Source organism: Globicephala melas, chromosome 4 (genome assembly GCF_963455315.2).
Source record: "Globicephala melas chromosome 4, mGloMel1.2, whole genome shotgun sequence".
Taxonomy (NCBI): Eukaryota; Metazoa; Chordata; class Mammalia; order Artiodactyla; family Delphinidae; genus Globicephala; species Globicephala melas.
In genome coordinates this window covers 49,195,861-49,219,846 of record NC_083317.1, presented here as the reverse complement: position 1 = coordinate 49,219,846, position 23,986 = coordinate 49,195,861, and the positions used below count along the sequence as shown (strand labels likewise).

Below are 23,986 nucleotides of genomic sequence, written 5' to 3'. Positions count from 1 at the left end.
TTGGTTTGTGTTATAAATTTCCTTATAACTACTAATTTAGTGGCATCCAACAGATTTTCATATGTTGTGATTTCATTTTCATTCAGTTCACAGTTCTTTCTAATTTCCCTTTTGATTTCTTCTTTGACCCATGTGTAATTTAGAAATGTGTTGTTTGGTTTCCAAATATTTGGTGGTTTTCCAGAGATTCTTCTGTTATTGGTTTCTAATTTAGTTCCACTGTGGCCAGAGAACATACTTTGTATAACTTCTATCTTTTTAAAGATATTGAGACTTCTATGGCCCAGAATATGATCTTCGTAAATATTCTATACGCACTTGAAAATAAATGTCTGCACCTGAAAATAAACTGTTAGTATTGAGTGTTCTATAAATGCCAATTAGGTCAGGCTGGTTAATTGTCTTTCAAGTCGTATATCTTAACAAGTTTTCTGTCTTGTTTTATCAACTATTGAGAGAATTATATTGAAATATCTGATTATAATTGTGGATTTGTCTATTTCTCCTTGCAGTTCTGTTTTTTTTTTTAAACTCTAACTTTATTTATACATTTTCAATTAAAATAGAATAGTCATAAACCAAAGAGAAGGAAAAACAAATCAGGATGAAGTGTCGCTGTCATTCTGTTTGCAGGGAGGGGTCAGGAAATGGAACAAATGATAGCATTCTAAGACATCCCAGAGCAGCTGGGTTACATGTAAGTGCCTAAAACCAGGTATTATCCCACTTAATCTACACATGGAAAAGAAGTCAAAGTTTCTCCTATTGAGCACAAGAATTTTTACATTATATAGTGATTCATTTCTCAGAAAGTGATACCAGTAACTTTGAGAGGAGAGGTTTCCATTACACAAGGACTAGAAAATCTCAAATGCAGCTAAGCAGCTGTGCTATGCTCAGCATGTACCATTACACTGCTCTGGGCTAGTGTCCGTTTAACAGAGAACTGCATTGGGGGTTTGAGAAAGGCAGCAATAGTTTGGCTTTTATTCTAGAGGCTTAACGTTGTTATGGTGACAGTCCAAGCATATTAAGTAAAGGTAGTTAAAACGTAATGATAGTCAATACAGTCTCTTGCAGCCTACATACACTATATAATAATGCTTACATGGAATGAAACCAGTGTTACTTAATTGGTGTTTTATACAAACAGAACTGAAAGAAAAAAGTAATCATTCTAAATGTACTATGGGTAACAGTAAAAATGCACACATACCATAGAACTAAAGTGATATGAACAGCACTACCTGATACCCAGGACTGAAGGTGACTGGTTCCAACAGAGCTGAGCCTGTATCAGTCGGTCTCCAGTAAAGACACTAGTCTACAAAAGTAAGTCTTTCAACTGTAAAATCAGGATAAGGCTACAACTATCTTGAAGTCTGAACAAGATACCGGATCGGACAGTAAGATCCCCAGCCCTGCTGTAAGACAGGAAATACGCCTGCTGGCTCCTAGAAAGCTTCATGTGCATAATAGAAAGGTACGTTGCCAGAGATGTAAACGGGAGAACTTGAGTGAAGTTTCCACTGCGCCGCGGCTTCTAAACCTCAGGAATGGTGTGATCCATCAAGCTTTTCATAATGCTCGGGGCCATCCGTTTAATAATATGTTCAAATATAAAAGCAGGCATGATTGTAATAGTAACTACATTCCCAGCTGTTGACAGTATGTCTGCGATTTGAGAGTCCTTCAATCCAATGACGTTCTGTCCGTTGACCTCACAGATGTTTTGTTCCGTGAGAAGACCGTTTCTAGCTGCAGAACTATCTTTCACTATGGATGTGATTTTTCCATTTTTAAAGACAAAGCCAACATGTCCAGTACTGTCCTTATGCATGGTAATTGTCCGTTCAAAGGGCCTGTCACGAATGGTCATAGTGATCTTCTCTCCAAAAGCCTGCTTGAGCACCTTGTGTGCTCGGTCGGAGCTCCAGCCAGCACAGTTCTCCCCGTTGATCTGGAGCACCTGGTCCCCGAATCGCAGACCAACCAGCGAGGACGGAGAATTGGCCTGGACTAGCTGAACAAATATACCATTATCTATGGATTTAAGCCTGAGCCCGATTTTTCCATCTTGATCCTTACACAAAATGACTTCCCGAATCCCTTGCTTAATTTCTGCTCTGCGGATTCCAGTATCATTACCAGTTACAGGAGCCACCATATAGTTCATGCTGGAAGCTCTTGCTACCAACTGCCCCTGACTTGGTGCTCCAGGGACCACGGCCATATTTGCACGTATTTCTTCTTCATTTAAACTCAGGCCCATGTACTGAGAGAGCTCCGGATACAGTTTAGGATAGAGAGTTCCATCTTGAGAGATGGGAGCAGAAGCTTCAGATAGAATCGCTGGATTGGCAGGGTTTGCAGAAAAGGCAGCTTGAGCCTGAATCACCTTGTCTACCTTCAGGTCTTCAAGAGATGGGTACAGAGACATTTTTGCAGGATTTTCCAAGGCCGCAGGGACGCACACACTGCAGCCGCCGCCGGTCACTGGCTCAGACTTCAGAGACCCAGAGAGAGGAGAACGGTGCGCCGCAGTTCTGTTTTTGTTTCATGTATTTTGAAGCAAAGTTCTCTGTTCTGTTTTCGAGAGTATGAACCTTCAGGAACATTATTTCTTCCAGATAAATTGACACCTCTATTATTATGTAATGACCTTCTTTATCCCAAGTAATAATCTTTGCTCTGAAATCTACTTTATGTTATTAATATAGCCACTCCAACTTTCTTTTGACTAATGTTAACATATCGTTTTTCAACCTTTTATTCTTTATCTTCATGTGTCTTTGTATTTAAAGTGCATTTCTTGTAGACAACATACAGTTAGATCTTCCTTTTAATCCAGTGTGATTTCTACCAATTTCTACCTTTTAATTGGGGTGTTTAGTCCATTTACAATTAATGTGACTATTGATACAGTTAGATTTAAGCCTATCATCTTGCTGCTTTTTCTATTTGTCTCATGTAATATTTGTTCTTTTTTTATTTTCTGCCTTTTTCTAAATTAATTGAATATTTTTTATATTTGCATTTTATCTCCTTTGTTGACAATACTAACTAAAACTTCTGTTTCAACAGTATACATTCATTTGCCCATTGCAGCTTCTGTGTTACTTTTGTCACACGTTTTATTTCTACATATATATATTACTTTCTATATATGTATATTAGCTTCTACATATGTTTATTAGTTTTCTAGTTTTCTGCATAACAAATTACCATAAACTTAGAGGCTTAACACCACACCCATTTATTATCTCACAGTTCTATGAGAAGTCTGGGATGACCTGGCTCGGTATTATGCATGGGGTCTCACAGGCTGAAATCAAGATGTAAGCCCACCGTGTTCTCATCTGGAGCATGAGGTCTTCTCCCAATCTTCTTACTGACAATTCAATTCCTGTGGTTTTAGGGCTGAGGTCCCCATTTCCTTGTTGATGGTAGACAAAGGGTCGTTCTCAGTTCCTTTTGGCCACTCTCCAATCTTTGCACATGAACTCCTCTATCTAAAAAGCCAGCGCCAATACATCAAATCCTTCTTGTGCTTTCAGTCTCTCTGCCTTCCTTTCAGCTACCAGATGGAAAAAATGCCCTCCTTTTAAAAGTATTCATACAATTAGTTAGGTCCACCTGGATAATCTCCCTATCTCAAGGTCAGGTATGCTATAAAACGTAACATGGAAGAACATTAGAATATAACACAACAATAATGATACCATCATATTCAATGGTGCCAGAGATTAGAGCATGGTTCTTGGGGGATATTTTTTTAAATAGATCTTTATTGGAGTATAATTGCTTCACAATACTGTGTTAGTTTCTGTTGTACAACAAAGTGAATAAGCCATATGCATACATATATCCCCATATCCCCTCTGTCTTGCGTCTCCCTCCCACCCTCCCTATCCCACCTCTCTATGTCATCACAAAGCACTGAGCTGATCTCCCTGTGCTATGCTGCTACTTCCCACTAGCCATGCATTTTACATTTGTTAGTGTATGTATGTCAATTCTACTCTCTCACTTCGTCCCAGCTTCCCCTTCCCCCACTATGTCCTCAAGTCCATTCTCTATGTCTATGTCTTTATTCTTGCCCTGCCACTAGGTTCATCAGTACCATTCTTTTAGATTCCATGTATATGTTAGCATATGGTATTTGTTTTTCTCTTTCTAACTTACTTCACTCTGTATGACAGACTCCAGGCCCATGTACCTCAGTACAAATAACTCAATTTCATTTCTTTTTATGGCTAATATTGAATTGTATATATGTGCCATGTCTTCTTTATCCATTCACCTGTCGATGGACATTTAGGTTGGTTCCATGTCCTGGCTATTGTAAATAGTGCTGCAATGAACATTGGGGTGCATGTCTCTCTTTGAATTATGGTTCTCTCAGGGTATATGCCCAGTAGTGGGGTTGCTGGGCCATATGTTTAGTTTTTTAAGGAACCTCCATACTGTTCTCCATAGTGGTTGTATCAATTTACATTCCCACAAACAGTGCAAGAGAGTTCCTTTTTCACCACACCCTTTCCAGCATTTATTGTTTCTAGATTTTTTGATAATGGCCATTCTGACTGGTGTGAGATGATACCTCTTTGTAGTTTTGATTTGCATTTCTCTAATAATTAGTGATGTTGAGCATCTTTCCATATGCCTCATGGCCATCTGTGTGTCTTCTTTGGTGAAATGTCTATTTAGGTCTTCTGTCCACTTTTTAATTGAATTGTTTGTTTTTTTTGATATTGAGCTCCATGAGCTGTTTGTATATTTTGGAGATTAATCCTTTGTCCATTGTTTCATTTGTAAATATTTTCTCCCATTCTGAGGGTTGTCTTTTCATCTTGTTTATGGTTTCCTTTGCTGTGCAAAAGCTTTTAAGTTTAATTAGGTTCCATTTGTTTATTTTTGTTTTTATTTCCATTACTCTAGGAGGTGGATCACAAAAGATCTTTCTGTGGTTTATGTCACTGTCTGCAGATGACATGATACTATACATAGAAAATCCTAGAGATGCCATCAGAAAACTACTAGAACTAATCAACGAATTTGGTAAGGTTGCAGGATACAAAATTAATGCACAGAAATCTCTTGCATTCCTATACACTAACAATGAAAAATCAGAAAGAGAAATTAAGGAAACAATCCCATTTACCACCACAACAAAAAGAATAAAATACCTAGGAATAAACCTACCTAAGGAGACAAAAGACTTGTACTCAGAAAACTATAAAACACTGATGAAAGAAATCATAGATGACATAAACAGATGGAGAAATATACCATGTTCTTGGATTAGAAGAATCAACATTGTGAAAATGACTATACTACCCAAAGCAATCTACAGATTCAATGCAATCCCTATCAAACTACCAATGGCATTCTTCACAGAATTAGAACAAAAAATTTTACAATTCATATGGAAACACAAAAGACCCCGAATAGCCAAAGCAATCTTGAGATAGAAGAATGGAGCTGGAGGATTCAGGCTCCCCGACTTCAAACTATACTACAAAGCTACAGTAATCAAGACAGTGTGGTACTGGCACAAAAACAGAAATATAGATCAATGGTACAGGATAGAAAGACCAGAGATAAACTCATGCACATATGGTCACCTAATTTACAACAAAGGAGGCAGGAACATACAATGGAGAAGACAGCCTCTTCAATAAGTGGTGCTGGGAAAACTGGACAGCTACATGTAAAATAATGAAATTAGAAAACTACCTAACACCATACACAAAAATAAACTCCAAATGGATTAAAGACCTAAATGTAAGAGCAGACACTATAAAACTCTTAGAGGAAAACATAGGAAAAACATTCTTTGGGGGATATTTTTTAAATTCTCCCTACCACAATATGTTATAAACCTCACACCACATTGTTATTATCTTTTTAATATTTAATTTCTTTCAAAATATTTAAATAAGAAGAATATCTTATATATTTACCCATGTAGTTAGCATGTCCAGTGCTCTTCATTTCACTGTGCAGATCCATATTTCCATCTGCTGTCTTTTTCCTTCTGATTAAACAAGTTTGTTTGTTTGTTTGTTTTAACATTTCTTGTTATGCAGTTCTGCTCATGAATTCTTTAGGCTTTTGCATGTCTAAAAATTCACCTATGTTTCTCAAAGATATTTTTACTGGGTATATAATTCTCAGCAACAGTTTTTCATTTTGGTACATCAAGATGTTGAGTCACCGTCTTCTCAACTGCATTGTTTATGATGAAAAATCTGTTACCATCATTATCTTTGTTCCTCTATGCATAGTATATCACCCTTTACCACTTATAAGATTTTCTCTATCACTTTTTAGCAATTTGATAATGATGTGCCTTTGTGTAGTTTTCTTCAAGTTGCTTGTGTTTGGATTTCAACAAATTTCTTGAATCTGTAGGTTTATAATTTTCACTAAATTTGGAAAACTCTCAACCATTATTTCTTCAAATACTTTTCTGTATTTTCCTTTTTCAGGAACTTGTATTACATCTACATTAAGCTGCTTTAAGTTGCCTGAAGGTTCACTGACACTCTGTTCATTTTTTATTCCTTTTTTCTCTGTGTTTCATTTTGGATTATTTCTATTTCTGTGTCTTCAGGTTTATTATTTTTTTCTGCAATGTCTAATCTGCCATTAACTCCATTTATTGTATTTATTATCTCCGACATTGTAATTTTAATCTCTAGAAGTGGATCTGGGACTGTTTTATGTCTTCTATGTTCTAATTTTATTGAACATATAGAATATAGTTTTGTAACTGTTTAAATGCCCACCTGCTAATTCTAACATCTGTACCAGTTATAGATTGGTTTTGATTGATTTTTCTCCTCATTATGGGTCATATTTCCCTGCGCCTTTGCATGTCTGGTAAGTTTTGATGGGGCGCCAGACATTGTGCATTTTATTTTGTTGAATGCTGAATATTTTGTTGTTCTAAAAATACTCTTGAGCTTTGTTTTAGGATGCAGTTAAGTTACTTGAAAACAGTTTGATCATTTCAGATCTTGCCTTTAAAATTTGTTAGGCAGAACCAGAACTGTGTTTATTCTAGATCTAATTATTTCTCACTATAGAAGCAAAAATCTTTGAGTACTCCACCTATGAATTATGACATTTTCTAGTCTCGTGAGAACACACTATTCCTGGCCCTGTGTGAGTACTGAGCACTGTTCCCTCTACTCCTTTTCAGTGTTTTTGGTGTTTTTCTCCAATCCTGAATAATTTTTCAAACACAGGTGCTGGTCAGAACACAAATAAATACTTGATCAGGTCCTTCTGCAACTCTGCAGAGTTCAAATATCTGAAAATACCTTGTACTTTCATTCTAAATAACCCAAGGATATTCTTGCCCCTGTCATATATCTCAGCACTATACTGTCATAATCCCTAAACCACTTCCAGCAGTGTGTACACTACTTAAAAATCAGAGTACTTTCTCTAAGTAGGTGCTACATCACCTTTGATAATCTAAAACCTGTTACAGAACTTAAAGATTTTCATTTTTATCTCATACAGCACTTTTCAATAAAATATTGACCAGAGGTGTATCATTAATTTTCTTGAAGGTCATATGCATTCAGAACTTCCTAGAGTGATGTCATCTCCTTGCCCATTGCTTGCCCATATTACAGCCCACTCAGGTGGTTCAAATGACTTTTCTGATGGGGCATTCCTACAAGACAAAACAATTCAGGGTCCCATTGAGGGACCCAGGTATTTATATTTAACAGGACAGAATGGTGACTTAGCTTCCTTTTTGGTAAAGTGAAAAAATTTAAACCAGAAATGTGAATATACCTAAATAATAATGTCCTTAAATAACACTAAAAAGCATTATTTCAGCTTGCTTTATCTTAATTTCTGGTGATACTTAATCAGCACTTGTTTGGAATACTATAGCTTTAGGTAGTTTACGTTGTTGGGCATTTAATGACCTGTAGAGAAATACTTGAGAAATTAGCACTCAAAACTACCCAACAATCCTTTTTTAGTCCTTTTACAAGGTAGTGATGTCACCTTCTAATTTCTCTTTTTACAAACCAGATGTTCAAGTACTACTATTAAGCGTTCTATTTCATAATGCAGAAGACTGAAAGACTTTTGTTGTCATGATAGTTTGTTTTCTTTGGTGATGGACAGCCATAGGAATCTCCTCAATGAGGCAACCCCTTGGAGAGCACTCTGTTCAAATGACTCTTCTCTCTGCCTTCTTCATCTTCAGTTAAACCTGTCAATAGTCTCTTCCTTCTCAAAACAAAACTACTACCACCACCACAACAACAATAAAAAAAAGAATGTTGGGGAAATCTTCCTCCTTTTCTGAGATGCTATCTGCTGTCTCTCTTTCTCACCATCAAACTTTTTCAAATGCTTGCCACCTCCACTTCCTCATTCACTACTCATTCCAAACTCCTTATAATCTGGCTTTTGCCCTCCATTAATTTACACACTATAGTGTTGTCTGAAGCTATACTATCTCAGGGGTCATCATCTGATCAGTTAGTAACAAACCAAATCCTCTTTGGCCTTTACAACTCTGCAACACTTAACATAACAAATCATCCTTTCTTGAAACTCTCCTCCTATGGCCTTTATGACACAACACTCTTTCAGTATTCCTCCCACATCTGCAAAACAATCTCTCTGCCTACTTATCAGGCTCCTTTTTCTGCCCTGAACCCATAATGCTTAATAAATATATAAGTAATCAATAAGTATAAGATACCAAATTAATCAGTCAATTCACCAAACTTTAATGCTTCATAAAGGGAAAAAATGATGTGTGAGATGGATTCCTTGATCTCTCAAATAATTTCAGTGCAAGGAGTATGTAATCAATGTTGCATGGGTGAAGAGAAAATCAGTGCTCTAAGGCAGTCTTGCTTAGAGTGAGGATGACTGGGGAGTCTTCTTGAAGTATTTGGTGTTTGAGATAGACCTGGAAGAATAGGTAGGATTTTGTAAGTAAAGGTGCAGAGGAATAGATTCCGAGTTCAGTGTGAACAAAGGCATAGAGAGGCAGGAAAGTACGAGGTGTTCAGATAATAATGAATAGAACAGTTTGACCAAAGGAGAGAGTTCATGTGAGGGATACTGAGAGATAAAGCTGGAAAGGCAGATTAGGGTTAGATTATGTAATCTTTGTCCCATTGGTGGGTGGAGCTGGTGGCAACTGCCAGGGAACAATGAACATTGGCCTTGCCAGCATCAAAATTATCAGCTACTCACTTGACCATGATGACTGTGGGCATTTTCCCACTTCTCCACAGTTCCCTATGGCAGCATGTTATCTTATAAGAGTCAGTTCCAGATTTTCTTTTCTTCCAGTTTATTCAACCATTAATTTATTCAAACATTCATTTTAAAACCTACTATATTCCAAACATTGTGCAAGATTCTAAGGATTCCAAAATAAATAGCCTTGCTTCTGTTCCCAGGAGATTCACATTTCAGTAAAATGCCAGCCTTTAGTTTTTTCTTGGCTAAAAATGTTATGCAGATGACATGAAGTCTTATTTGGGGTACAATCTAAATAAGTTTTGTGTTTCATCTGTTTTGTTTTGTTTTGGTCATTTATTGGACTTGTCAGTTAATATATATTATTTTTAAAAAGGAAAGGGAGCTAGTCATTCTCATTCTCACTTTAATAAAAGTATATCAAAAAAGACTTTCTCCCTATGGAAAGAGTAGCAGATCTATGTGATTCAGTTATTTACTTACCATCTTCTCCAGGAAGGAAAATGCCAGAATTGTTTTACTCCTAGGTATATTTTAGTGTGTGGCTAGAGTAATGCCCTGAAATATTCAGATTTTATTTAACCTAGAAACTCTAGCAGTTTCAGAGGCAGTAACACTGTTTGGGGTGTTTTTTCTGAACACAGTTACAGTAAATGATAACTGAGATTCTGTACCCCACACCCAACCTCTAACCTAACTCACAAACTATGAAGTAATGTTCCCAAATTATTTTTGTTTTGTCCTTTTGGGGAAGAGGAAGAAGAGTAGATAAGGGATTTTCTCTCTTGGATTCTTTGTGACTTCAGAAGCTTAATATATTAATTATATTACTCTCGCATGAAACTGCTGACACCATTATTTTGGTGCCCATGAACTTCCTCTTTCCCGTCATCATTTCCTCTTTAAAAGCTGTTTCCTATTACTGTCAATACTCTTTTTTATATAACAGTTATATTTTTAAAAGGCGGCAGATGAGCCTGCCCATAAAGCTGACATAGTTATCAAGTGGAAAATCAAATGTAGCAGCAATATAGCAAGGGCAGGTTTCATAATCAGTATCTTCTTTCCCCCTAAAATAACAAATGAATGTTTTCTTAATAGCATCTTCATTGGTTTTAATGACTGCTGAGAGGGAGATATTTAACAGGGGAATTATATGGAAGTCCAGAGAATGCCCATCTGGAGCTTACTGGATTGTTCTGATGGCACAAGGTAATTCTTTGGGAAATAGAGTCAGCAAGCAGGATCATTTACTAATCATCAGGAAAATGCAAGTCAAAACCACAATGAGATATTACCTCACACCTGTCAGAATGGCTATCATCAAGAAGACAGGAAATAAGAAGCGTTGACGAGGATGCGGAGAAAAGGGAACGTTCCTGCACTATTGGTGGGAACATAAATTGGTCTAGCCACTTGGAAAACAGTATGGAGGTTCTTCAAAAAATCTAAAATAGAAATACCATATGATCCAGCAATTCCACTACTGGGTATTTATCCAAAGAAAACAAAAATACTAAATTGAAAACGTACCTGCACCCCTGTGTTTGCTGCAGCATTATTTACAATAGCCAAGATATGGATGCAACCTAAGGATCCATAGATGGATGAATAGATAAAGAATATGATACACAATATAACGGCATATTATTCAGTCATTAAAAAAAGGAAATCCTGCCATTTGTGACAACATGGATGGACTTGAGGGCATTATGCTAACTGAAATGAGTCAGACAAAGAAAGAAAAATATACTATATGACCTCACTTATATGTGGAATCTAAAAAAAACAAAATAAAACAAACAAACAACAACAACAGAAAAAAAAAACCCTCACAGAAACAGAGAACAGATAAGTGGTTGCCAGAGGCAGGGGATAGATCTTAAAATTCTCATCACAAGAAAAAGAAATTGTAACCAAGTATGGTGATGAATGTCAACTAGACATTATGGTGATCATTTCACAATATATACATATATTGAATTATTATGCTGTATACCTGAAATTAATATAATGCTATGTGTCAGTTATATCAACAAAATAAAAATAATAAACCTAGAATCTATAGATTTATGAGCCATGGTCCCCTAGAAAATGTTACATAAACCTGGGTATAAAACGGAGATGTATCATAGACTAAATACTCCCACAATATGAGATAATGTCTCAATACCTCACTTAGAGATCTTGTCTACTCTGAACTAGATAACATGTATTTGATGTAGAAAGGAAAACCCTGAGAGCCACCTTAGCATCTCAGATCTCTTGCTGCTTTGTCTGAGCCTCTTTATTATTTCTATACTGAAATTATTATTAACACTTGATACTCGCTAATATTTCTGATTCTTATGAGCCTGTCTGACAATCTGCTCCTTTGCTTTAGCTCACACTCCTAGGAATGAACAGTCCTATGCCTGCTGTCATCCCTGGCAGAGCAGAAGGAAAAGAAGGAGTCTTCCTTTGACATGGGAGGAAAAACTTTTAATAAAGTTTTAATGCTGGTGATTCAAGCCTCTAAAATCCCCAGACACAAAGAGAATCTGCACCCATCTGCCAACACTTATCCATAGGCCTTCTCCATGTGCTCACAAGAAAGACTGGAGTCAGATAAGAGGAACTGAGAAAGAATGTCAAGGCCCAAGCATAAGAGACATTTGTCTGAGGGAAGAACAGAAGAACTAAGAGAAATCCTCCAGGCACTCTAGGCCTTCATTAAGTATGAAGAAGGGGTCACCTGTAGCTGGGATGGGGCAAAAGAGCTGAGAGAACCCCTTTGAGGTGCAAGCATGTGAATCCTGCTCAAGTCTGAGAACAGGAGGATTAAAAGAAATTTTCCAGGAACTCTAGTCCTTACACAGAGTACAAGGCAACAGAAGTGTATCACTGAAGAACAGGCAGAACAACTAAAAGAGACCCCGTCTGAGATGCAGATACCAGGGTTCTGATCAAATTTGATGCCAGGGCTAAAGAACTGAGAAAAATATTCTGGTCACTTTGGGCTTCAACAGCAGCCACCTGTTGTTGAGGAAAACAATATAACTGAGAGAGACTCCCTGACATACAGGCATGTAGGGCTGCTGAATGCTAAAAGCAAGGAAAGATCCAGGCACATATATCTCATGCTTGCTACAGAGAAGATCCTTATCTCACCTTCAAATAATTTAAAGCCATTGGTGAACTGAATCCAACTGAAATAACCACTAAATCCAAAGCGAGCTCAACCACAGACTAGATTAACTCAGTCTCCTAGTGGGCTGACAAAAGGAGAGATGTGACTTTCATGAGCAAAAATATTATTTACTTCAAGATCTCATGCTCTTTACACTCAGAGTTTAAAATTCAATCAAAAATTATGAGACACATAAAGAAGTAAGGTCATTTAACTTATCCCTAGGAAAGTATTATGAACTGAATTGTGTTCCCCCCTCTCCCCTGCAAAAAAAAAAAAAAAACAAAAAACAAAAAAACAAAAAAAAAACCTCATAGATTGAAGCCCTAAGCTCCAATGTGATTGTATTTGGAGAGAGGGCCTTTAAGAAGGTAATTAAGGTTAAGTGAGGTTATAACGGTCAGGCCCTAATATGATAAGATTTGTATCCTCATAAGAAGAGGAGGGACACCAGAGACCTTACTGTCTCAGTGCATACACAGAGGAAAGGCCATGTGAGAACACTATGAGAAGGTGGCCACCTGCAAGCAAGGAAGAGAAGACTCACCAGAAACCAACCCTGCTGGCACCTTGAGCTCAGGCTTCTAGCCTCCAGAACTGTGAGAAAATGAATATCTGTCATTTAAGCCACCCAGTCTGTAGCTTGTTATTGCAGCTGAGCTAACTAATATAGAGAGAAAACACTCAATAAAATCAGATCCAGATATAAATCAGAGATTAGAATTATTAGACAGGGATTTTAAAGTAACTATAATGAACATATTACAGGATCTAATGAACAAGGAGAAAAACATACATGTACAGATGGGGAATTTCAGCAGAGATATAGAAACTATGTACAAAGCTATCGTACAAATGAACTTATTTACAAAACAGAAATAGAGTCACAGATGTAGAAAACAAACTATGGTTACCGGGGTGAAGTGGGGGTGAGGGTTGGGTATAAACTGGGAGACTGGGATTGACATATACACACTACTATATATAAAATAGATAACTAATAAGTTATCTTATTAGTACTGAGAAGGGAACACTTCTCAGTACTCTGTAATGACCTATATGGGAAAAGAATCTAAAAAAGAGTAGATATGTATAACTGATTCACTTTGCTGTACAGCAGAAACTAACACAACATTGTAAATCAACTATACTCTAACAAAAAAAAATTTTTTTAAGCTAATGGAAATGCTAGAAATAAAAATAAAATTAGACAAATAAATATATTTTTCAATGGGCTTATCAGCAAGCTGGACACAACAGAAAAAAATCACTGAATTGAAAGTAATTATCAATATTCAGGCTAGGAGGGCAGACAACCAATAATGGCTGATTTCTCATCTAAATTAATGGAATCCAGAGGACTATGGAATTTTTTTAAGTGCTGAAAGATATAAGTTAATTTAGCATTCTATGACCAGAAAAACTATTCGTTAAAAATGAAAGTGAAATAAAGACATTTCTGACACACAAAACTACAAAAAATGTTTCACCTGCACACCTGAATTACAAGATATGCTAAAAGAAGTTTCTTAAGCTGAAAGGAAATGATTCCAGATGGAAATCCAGTTCTGCAAGAAGGAATGAGAAACAAACAAAAAAAGTAAATACTTTAGAAAATATATGACTTTTTAAAGCTTATTCATACATATATTTTTAAATCTCTTTAAAGGAATATTGATTGTTAAAAACAAAAATAATACTCTTGTAACATTTACTATCTATGTACAAATAAAATATATAATAAGAAAGCAAAAAAGTCAGGAGTGAAAACTGTAAGGTTTTTACAATTTGTGAAGCAGAAGAACATTTTTTAAAAGTTAGCAGTAATAAATTAAAGTCAATAGCAGAGGCAAAATGGAATACTAAATATACTCAATTTAGGAGAACAGATAGAAAAGGAGAAAGAAGAAAATGGTGCATAAAAGGAAAACAGAAAACAAACACAAGGTGATAGAGTTAAGCCCAACATATTTCTAATGATATTAACAGTAAATAGATAGAAACTTAATTAAAAATGTGTTGTTTTCAGAGACCTTCAAGATGGTGGAGGAGTAAGACATGAAGATCACCTTCCTCCCAACAAAAACATCAGAAACACTTCTATATATGGAACAACTCCTACAGAACACCTACTGAACATCAGCAGAAGACCTTAGACTTCCCAAAAGATTTTTTTTCCTTTTTCTCTTTCTGTGAGTGTGTAAGTGCATGCTTTTTGTGTGATTTTCTCTGTATAGCATTGCTTTTACCATTTGTGCTAGGGTTCTGTCTGTCCAGATTTTTTGTTTTCTTAGTATAGTTTTTAGCACTTGTTACCATTGGTGGATTTGTTTTTTGGTTTGGTTGTTCTCTTCTATCATTCTGTCTTTCTTTTTTATTTATTACCTTTTAAATTTCTTTAATTTTTAATAATTTTTTTACTTTTCACTTTATTTTATTTTATTTTTTCTTTCTCTCTTTATTTTTTCTGCCTTTCCTTCTGAGCAATGTGGCTGACAGGGTCTTGGTGCTCTGGCCAGGTGTGAGGCCTGTGCCTCTGAGGTGGGAGAGCCGAGTTCAGGATATTGGTCCACCAGACAACTTGTGGCTCCATGTAATATCAAACAGCAAAAGCTCTCCCAGAGATCTCCATCTCAACACTAAGACCCAGCTCCACTCAATGACCAGCAAGCTACATTGCTGGACACCCTATGCCAAACAACTAGCAAGACAGGAACACAACCACACCCATTAGCAGAGAGCTACCTAAAATCATAATAAGGTCACAGACACTCCAAAACACACCAACGGATGTGGTCCTGCCCACCAGAAAGATAAGATCCAGCCTCATCCACCAGAACACAGGCAGCAGTCCCCTCCACCAGAAAGTCTACACAACCCACTGAACCAACCTTAGCCACTGGGGGCAGACATCAAAAACAACGGTAACTACCAACCTGCAGCCTGTGACAAGGAGACCCCAAACACAGTAAGTTAAGCAAAATGAGAAGACAGATAAACACACAGCAGATGAAGGAGCAAGGCAAAAACCCACCAGACCAAACAAACAAAGAGGAAATAGGCAGTCGATCTGAAAAAGAATTCAGAGTAATGATAGTAAAGATGATCCAAAATTTTGGAAATAGAATGGAGAAAATACAAGAAAGGTTTAACAAGGACCTAGAAGAACTAAAGAGCAAACAAACAATGATGAATAACACAATAAATGAAACTAAAAATTCTCTAGAAGAAATCAATAGCAGAATAACTGATGAAGAACAGAGAAGTGACCTAGAAGAGAAAATAATGGAAAAAACTACCACAGAGCAGAATAAAGAAAAAAGAATAAAAAGAATTGAGAACAGTCCCAGAGACCTCTGGAACAATATTATATGCACCAATATTCAAATTATAGGGGATCCAGAAGAAGAAGAGAAAAAGAAAGGGACTAAGAAGGTATTTGAAGAGATTATAGTTGAATACTTCCCTAATATGGAAAAGGAAATAGTTAATCAAGTGCAGGAAGCACAGAGAGTCACATACAGGATAAATCCAAGGAGAAACACAAGACACATATTAATCAAACTATCAAAAATAAAATTAAAGAAAAAATATTAAAAGCAGCAAGGGAAAAACATCAAATAACATACAAGAGAATCCCCATTAGGTTAACAGCTGATCTTTCAGCAAAAACTCTGCAAGCCAGAAAGAAGTTGCAGGCCATATTTAAAGTGATGAAAGGGAAAAAACTACAACCAAGATTACTCTATCCAGCAAGGATCTCATCCAGATTTCATGGAGAAATTAAAAACCTTACAGACAAACAAAAGCTAAGAAAATTCAGCAGCACCAAACCAGCTTTACAACAAATGCTAAAGGAACTTCTTTAGGCAGGAAACACATGAGAAGGAAAACACCTACAATAACAAACCTCAAAAAATTAAGAAAATGGTAATAGGAACATAAATATCAATAACTACCTTAAATGTAAATGGATTAAATGCTCCAACAAAAAGTCATAGACTGGGTAATGGAAAAAAACAAGACCCATATATATGCTGTCTACAAGAGACCCACGTCAGCCCTGGGACACATACAGACTGAAAGTGAGGGGATGGAAAAAGATATTCCATGCAAATGGAAATCAAAAAAAGCTGGAGTTGCAATTCTCATATCAGACAAAATAGACTTTAAAATAAAGACTATTATAAGAGATAAAGAAGGACACAACATAATGATCAAGGTTTCAATCCACGAAGAAGACATAACAGTTGTAAAAATTTATGCACTCAATATAGGAGCATTAAAATACATAAAGCAAATATTAACAGCTATAAAAAGGGAAATAGAAAGTAACACAATCATAATAGGGGACTTTAAAACCTCACTTTCACCAATGGACAGATCATCCAAAATGAAAATAAATAAGGAAACACAAGCTTTCAATGATACAATAAACAAGATGGACTTAACTGATATTTATAGGATATTCCATACAAAAACAATAGAAGACACTTTCTTCTCAAGTGCTCATAGAACATTCTCCAGGATAGATCATACCTTGGGTCACAAATCAAGTGTTGGTACATTTAAGAAAATTGAAATCGTATCAAGTATCATTTGTGACCACAACGCTATGAGACCAGATTCCAATTACAGGGAAAAAATCTGTAAAAAATACAAAAACATGGAGGTTAACCTATACACTACTAAATAACCAAGAGATCACTGAAGTACTCAAAGAGGAAATCAAAAAATACCTAGAAACAAATGACAATGAAAACATGACAACTCAAAACCAACGGGATCCAGCAAAAGCAGTTCTAACAGGGAAGTTTAGAGCAATACATTCCTACCTCAAGAAATAAGAAACATCTCAAATAAACAACCTAACCATACACGTAAAGAATTAGAGAAAGCAGAACAAAAAAAGAAAACCCAAAGTTAGCAGAAGGAAAGAAATCATAGAGATCAGATCAGAAATAAATGAAAAAGAAATGAAGGAAACGATAGCAAAGATCAATAAAACTAAAAGCTGGCTGTTAGAGAAGATAAAGAAAATTGATAAACCATTAGCCAGACTCATCAAGAAAACAAGAGAGATGACGCAAATCAAAAGAATTAGAAATGAAAAAGAAGTAACAACTGACACTGCAGAAATACAAAGGATCATGAGAGACTACTACAAGCAACTATACACCAATAAAATGGACGACCTGGAGGAAATGGACAAATTCTTAGAAAGTACAACCTTCTGAGACTGAACCAGGAAGAAATAGAAAATATAACAGACCAATCACAAGCACTGAAATTGAAAGTGTGATTTAAAATCTTCCAACAAACAAAAGCCCAGGATGAGATGGCTACACAAGCAAATTCTATCAAACATTTAGAGAAGACTTAACACCTATCCTTCTCAAACTCTTCCAAAATACAGCAGAAGGAGGAACACTCCCAAACTCATTCGATGAGGCCACCATCATTCTGATACCAAAACCAGACAAAGATGGCACAAAGAAAGAAAATTACAGGCCAATATCACTCATGAACATAGATACAAAAATCCTCAACAAAATACTAGCAAACAGAATCCAACAGCACATTAAAAGGACCATACACCATGATCCAGTGGAGTTTATCCCAGGAATTCAAGGATTCCTCAATATAGGCAAATCAATCAATGTGATAAACCATATAAACAAACTGAAGCAGAAAAACCATATGATCATCTCAATAGATGTAGAAAAAGCTTTCAACAAATTTCAAAACTCATTTATGATAAAAACACTCAAGAAAGTAGGCATAGAGGGAACTTACCTCAACATAATAAAGGCCATATATGACAAACCCACAGCCATCATCGCTGTCAGTGGTGAAAAACAGAAACCACTTCTTCTAAGATCAGGACAAGACAAGGTTGTCCGCTCTCACCACTATTATTTATTTAACATAGTTTTGGAAGTTTTAGCTACAGCTATCAGAGAAGAAAAAGAAATAAAAATAATCCAGATCAGAAAAGGAGTAAAGCTGTCACTGCAGATGACATGATACTACACATAGGGAACCTAAAAACGCTACCAGAAAACTACTAGAGCTAATCAATGAATTTGGTAAAGTAGCAGGATACAAAATTAATGCACAGAAACCTCCTGCATTCTTACACACTAACAATGTAAGATCTGAAAGAGAAATTAAGGAAACACTTCCATTTACCACTGCAACAAAAACAATAAAATACCTAGGAATAAACCTACCTAAGGAGACAAAAGACCTGTATGCAGAAAACTATAACACCCAGATGAAAGAAATTAAAGATGATAAAAACAGATGGAGAGATATACCATGACTTGGATTGGAAAATCAACATTGTGAAAATGACTATACTACCCAAAGCAATCTACAGATTCAAAAAATCCCTATCAAAGTACCAATGACATTTTTCACAAAACTAGAACAACAAATTTCACAATTTGTATGGAAACACAAAAAATCCCAAATAGTGAAAGCAATCTTGAGAAAGAAAAATGGAGCTGGAGGAATCAGGCTCCTGGACTTTAGAGTACACTACAGAGCTACAGTAAGCAAGACAGTATGGTACTGGCACAAAAGCACAAATATAGATCAATGCAGCAGGATAGAAAGCCCAGAGATAAACCCATGCACATATGGCCACCTTAATTTTGATAAAGGAGGCAAGAATATACAAAGGAGAAAAGACAGTCTCTTCAATAAGTGGTGCTGGGAAAACTTGACAGCTACATGTAAAAGAATGAAATTAGAACACTCCGTAACACCATACACAAAAATAAACTCAAAATGGATTAAAGACCTAAATGTAAGGCCAGACACTATCAAACTCTTAGAGGAAAACATAGGCAGAACACTCTATGATATAAATCACAGCAAGATCCTTTTTGACCTACCTCCTAGAGTGTTGCAAATAAAAGCAAAAATAAACAAATGGGACCTAATGAAACTTCAAAGTTTTTGCACAGCAAAGGAAACCATAAACAACACCAAAAGACAACCCTCAGAATGGGAGAAAATATTTTCAAATGAAACAACTGACAAAGGATTAATCTCCACAATTTACAAGCAGTACGTGGAGCTCTATATCAAAAAGACAAACAACCCAATCCAAAAATGGGCAGAAGACCTAAAGAGACACTTCTCCAAAGAAGATATACAGATTGCCAACAAACACATGAAAAGATGCTCAACATCACTAATCATTAGAGAAATGCAAATCAAAACTACAGTATCACTCACACTAGTCAGAATGGTCATCATCAAAAAATCTACAAATAATAAATGCTGGAGAGGGTGCAGAGAAAAGGGAACCCTCTTGCACTGTAGGTGGGAATTTAAATTAATACAGCCGCTATGGAGAACAGTATGGAGGTTCCGTAAAAAACTGAAAGTAGAACTACCCTATGATCCAGCAATCCCACTACTGGGCATATACCCTGAGAAAACCCTAATTCAAAATGAGTCATGTACCGCAATGTTCACTGCAGCTCTGTTTACAATAGCCAGGACATGGAAGCAACCTAAGTGTCCATCGACAGATGAATGGAGAGAGAAGATGTGGCACATATGTACAATGGAATATTACTCAGCCATAAAAAATAACATAATTAAGTTATTTGTAGTGAGGTGATTGGACCTAGAGTCTGTCATACAGAGTGAAGTAAGTCAGAAAGAGAAAAACAAATACCATATGCTAACACATATATATGGAATGTAATAAAAAATAAAAGTGGTTTGGAAGAACCTAGGGGCAGGACAGGAATAAAGACGCAGACATGGAGAATGGACTTGAGGACACAGGGAGGGGGAAGGGTAAGCTGGAATGAAGTGAGAGAGTGGCATGGACATATATACACTACAAAATATAAAATAAGATAGCTAGTGGGAAGCAGCTGCACTGCACAGGGAGATCAGCTTGGTGTTCTCTGACCACCTAGAGGGGTGGGACAGGGAGGGTGGGAGGGAGACGCAGGAGGGAAGAGATATGGGGATATATATATACATATAGCTGATTCACTTTGTTATAAAGCAGAAATTAACACACCACTGTAAAGCAATTTTACTCCAATAAACATGGTAAAAAAAATTAAATGTGTTGTTTTCAGTTCCTATATTTTTTAACATCTTTATTGGAGTATAATAAAGTGAATCAGCTATACATATGCATATATCCCCATATCTCCTCCCTCTTGCGTCTCCCTCCCACCCTCCCTGTCCCACTCCTCTAGGTGGTCACAGAACACCGAGCTGATCTCCCTGTGCTATGTGGCTGCTTCCCACTAGCTATTTTACATTTGGTAGTGTATATATGTCCATGCCACTCTTGCACTTCATCTCAGCTTACACTTCCCCCTCCCCGTGTCCCCAAGTCCATTCTCTACATCTGCATCTTTATTCCTGTCCTGCTCCTAGGTTTTTCAGAACCTTTTTTTTTTTAAGATTCCATATATATGTGTTAGCATATGGTATTTGTTTTTCTCTTTCTGACTTACTTCACTCTGTATGACAGACTCTAGACCCAGCCACCTCACTACAAATAACTCATTTTCATTTCTTTTTATGGCTGACTAATATTCCATTGTATATATGTGCCACATCTTCTTTATCTATTCATCTGTTGATGGACACTTAGGTTGCCTCCATGTCCTGGCTATTTTAAATAGAGCTGCAATGAACATTTTGGTATATGACTCTTTTTGAATTATGGTCTTCTCAGTGCATATGCCCAGTAGTGGGATTGCTGGGTTGTATGGTAGTTCTATTTTTAGTTTTTTAAGGAACCTCCCTACTGTTCTCCATAGTGGCTGTATCGATTTTCATTCCCACCAAAAGTGCAAGACAATTCCCTTTTCTCCACACCCTCTCCAGCATTTATTGTTTGTACATTTTTTGATGATGGCTATTCTGACTGGTATGAGGTGATACCTCATTGTAATTTTTTTTGGTGTTTTATACACATTTATTTTAAAACATAATATATAAGAAAATGTAGAGTGTCTCACAAAGCATTTGATAAAAAATAGCTTTAAGTACAATTTTTAATCTCTAAAGTCTCTACCAAGGTTAAGTATATATACACTTTTAGTCCTAAAAGTGCAATTTTAAAGGCAGATTTCAGACCCTTTAAGCTACATGATAGCTAATGGTCAGATAAAGGACATTAAAAATGTGAATTTATAAAATTTGAGTCAATTCATGAAAGTGTTTTATAAACATTATAAACAAACATCTACCATATAATGTGGTAGATTTCATAATCTGTTTACAAATGCTTAAATCCTTTCTTTTAAAACATTATCTTATAAAGTTATTAAAGTTTTTAAATATCCTGGTTTAATTTCCCTTATGTCACCTTCACTAATATCAAGCACATGTTTGTACTACACATATATATACACTACTGTTTTCCTTGCATAATGTCCCTCCATAAGAATATCTTTAGTCTGAGGAAAAATCAGAGCATGGCAAAATGCTGCTTTAACTGCTTAATAAAGTGTTAAGTGCCCAGGTGATCTGGAAATGCTGCTTCAGACTTCTGAGCAGCAATGTAGCTCCTCTGTAGATCTCCCATCTTATCAGATACTGTTGCAAAATTAAAATGCAGCTCATACATGTGGGGTGCTAAGGATGAAGCAGCTTGCAACTGTGCAGTGCTCTTGCGTGTTCGACATGGCCCTTCTGCATCTCCAGCACGGCCAGGTTGTTGTAGGTCTCTGCATGGTTATTGCTGTTAACCAGACCCAGCCTGAAGCACTGATGGGCCAGATTCGTATCTCCTATTCCCACAGCTACATGTCCCAAGTTGTGCCAGACCTCAGCAACCTCCTCTTCATTTTCAGCCAGAGAAAGGGCATGTTCAAATGAGGTCAGAGTCATATCATACTGCTGGGCATAGAAGCAACAGAGCCCCAGGTTGTTGAAAAGCTGGCAGTTATAAACACCCATCTGCAGGAATTGCCTGTAAAACCAGAGAGCTACTTCTGGTTGATCAGAATAAAAATGGTTGCTGCCAATGCATGCAATGGCTTCCACCTGAGTGTTGTCCTGTTTCAAAACCTCGTTGTGGTATTCAGTGGCTGATAAAATATTGTTCATTTCCTCATAGATCCTGGCAATTCCACAAAGTAGGGTTACTTCTCCTGGAAACTTATCTAAGCCTTGTTTGAAAAGATTTAAAGCAGTCACAGGTTGATTCAATGAGATGTAAACTTTTGCCAAGTAGAGAAAAGTATCTACCATTTCCTGCTGCTTCAGGGCTGATTTAAATTGTTTTTCTGCTTCAAGATACATTCCTAAGCTGTAGTAACATTCTCCAATCTGCACTTTCCATCACCAGTCCTTGTATTGAGAATGCTCTGTGGAAAGGGCAGCCAAATCCACAATAGTCTTAAGATCATTTTCATGATGAAAGACATACTCAAACAAAGCCTTTGCCAATTTAGGTTTCTGGGCATACTTTGTTAAATTCAGTCTAGATAAATTTATAAAAGATCCATCAGGACTTGTAAGCATGGAAGCCATTCCCAGCCTAAAAAACCTTCCAGATGAGCTGGTGATAGGGCAAGCTGTGTAGGCAGTGCTGGGTGTTCTAATGGCCTATTCCATAGTTCCTGGCCTTCCACTTTGTGTGCTGGGTCTAAGGAAACCTGTAATGGGTATTCCAGCTTCAGTGATTAGCCTGACAGCTGGACTAGGCCCTCCTGTCTGGTTAGTTCCAGGGAGTTTCAGAGATGTGCCAGGACATGGAATGTGAGCAATAGTATTTTTGTTCAGTATCATTTCTGCAATTCCTTCCTGATCTACGTCAATTTCATCTATGTACACCACTTCATTTAGTGCTCGTGCTTTTAAAATCCAGGCTGCCAGCTTTGTAACTTTGTACAAATTACTTCACCATGTGCCTCAGTATGCTCAATCTGGTCATAAGGGGACTTCTCCAGCATCTGCATGCACAGATCTGCCCAGAGCTGGAAATTCCTGTGCCTAAAATAGCTCCAGGCCAGGAGCAACGGCTCCATCTCCAAGTCCATGGCAGCCGGGAACCAGCCGCGAAAGACCAGGGCCCAGCACAGGGAGGGCGGGGGGCAAGGAGCAGCTCATTGTAGTTTTGATTTGCATTTCTCTAATGATTAGTGATGTTGAGCATCCTTTCATGTGTTTGTTGGCAAACTGTATATCTTCTTTGGAGAAATGTCTATTTAGGTCTTCTGCCCATTTTTGGATTGGGTTGTTTGTTTTTCTGTTATTGAGCTGCATGAGCTGCTTGTACATTTTGGAGATTAATCCTTTGTCAGTTGCTTCATTTGCAAATATTTTCTCCCATTCTGAGGCCTGTCTTTTCGTCTTGTTTATGGTTTCCTTTGCTGTGCAAAAGCTTTGAAGTTTCATTAGGTCCCATTTGTTTATTTTTGTTTTTATTTCCATTTCTCTAGGAGATGGGTCAAAAAGGATCTTGCTGTGATTTATGTCATAGAGTGTTCTGCTTATGTTTTCCTCTAAGAGTTTGATAGTGTCTGGCCTTACATTTAGGTCTTTAATCCATTTTGAGTT

The 23,986-nt window shown here is 36.8% G+C and overlaps 1 protein-coding gene and 1 pseudogene across 1 annotated transcript; both read right to left on the bottom strand.

Annotated features, from left to right (window-relative positions):
- Window positions 1-562: 562 nt before the first annotated feature.
- On the bottom strand, window positions 563-2,532 carry LOC115855653 (syntenin-1). The gene has a single exon (XM_030861082.3). It carries the CDS (start codon window positions 2,438-2,440, stop codon window positions 1,544-1,546), a length of 897 nt encoding a protein of 298 aa, XP_030716942.1. The 5' UTR covers window positions 2,441-2,532; the 3' UTR covers window positions 563-1,543.
- Window positions 2,533-21,890: 19,358 nt separating this feature from the next.
- LOC115855654 (tetratricopeptide repeat protein 8-like) lies at window positions 21,891-23,466 on the bottom strand (annotated as a pseudogene).
- Window positions 23,467-23,986: the final 520 nt, after the last annotated feature.

Coding starts and splice junctions, on each gene's coding strand:
- LOC115855653 (XM_030861082.3), bottom strand. CDS start 2,440: ATGTCTCTGTACCCATCTCTTGAAGACCTGAAGGTAGACAAGGTGATT.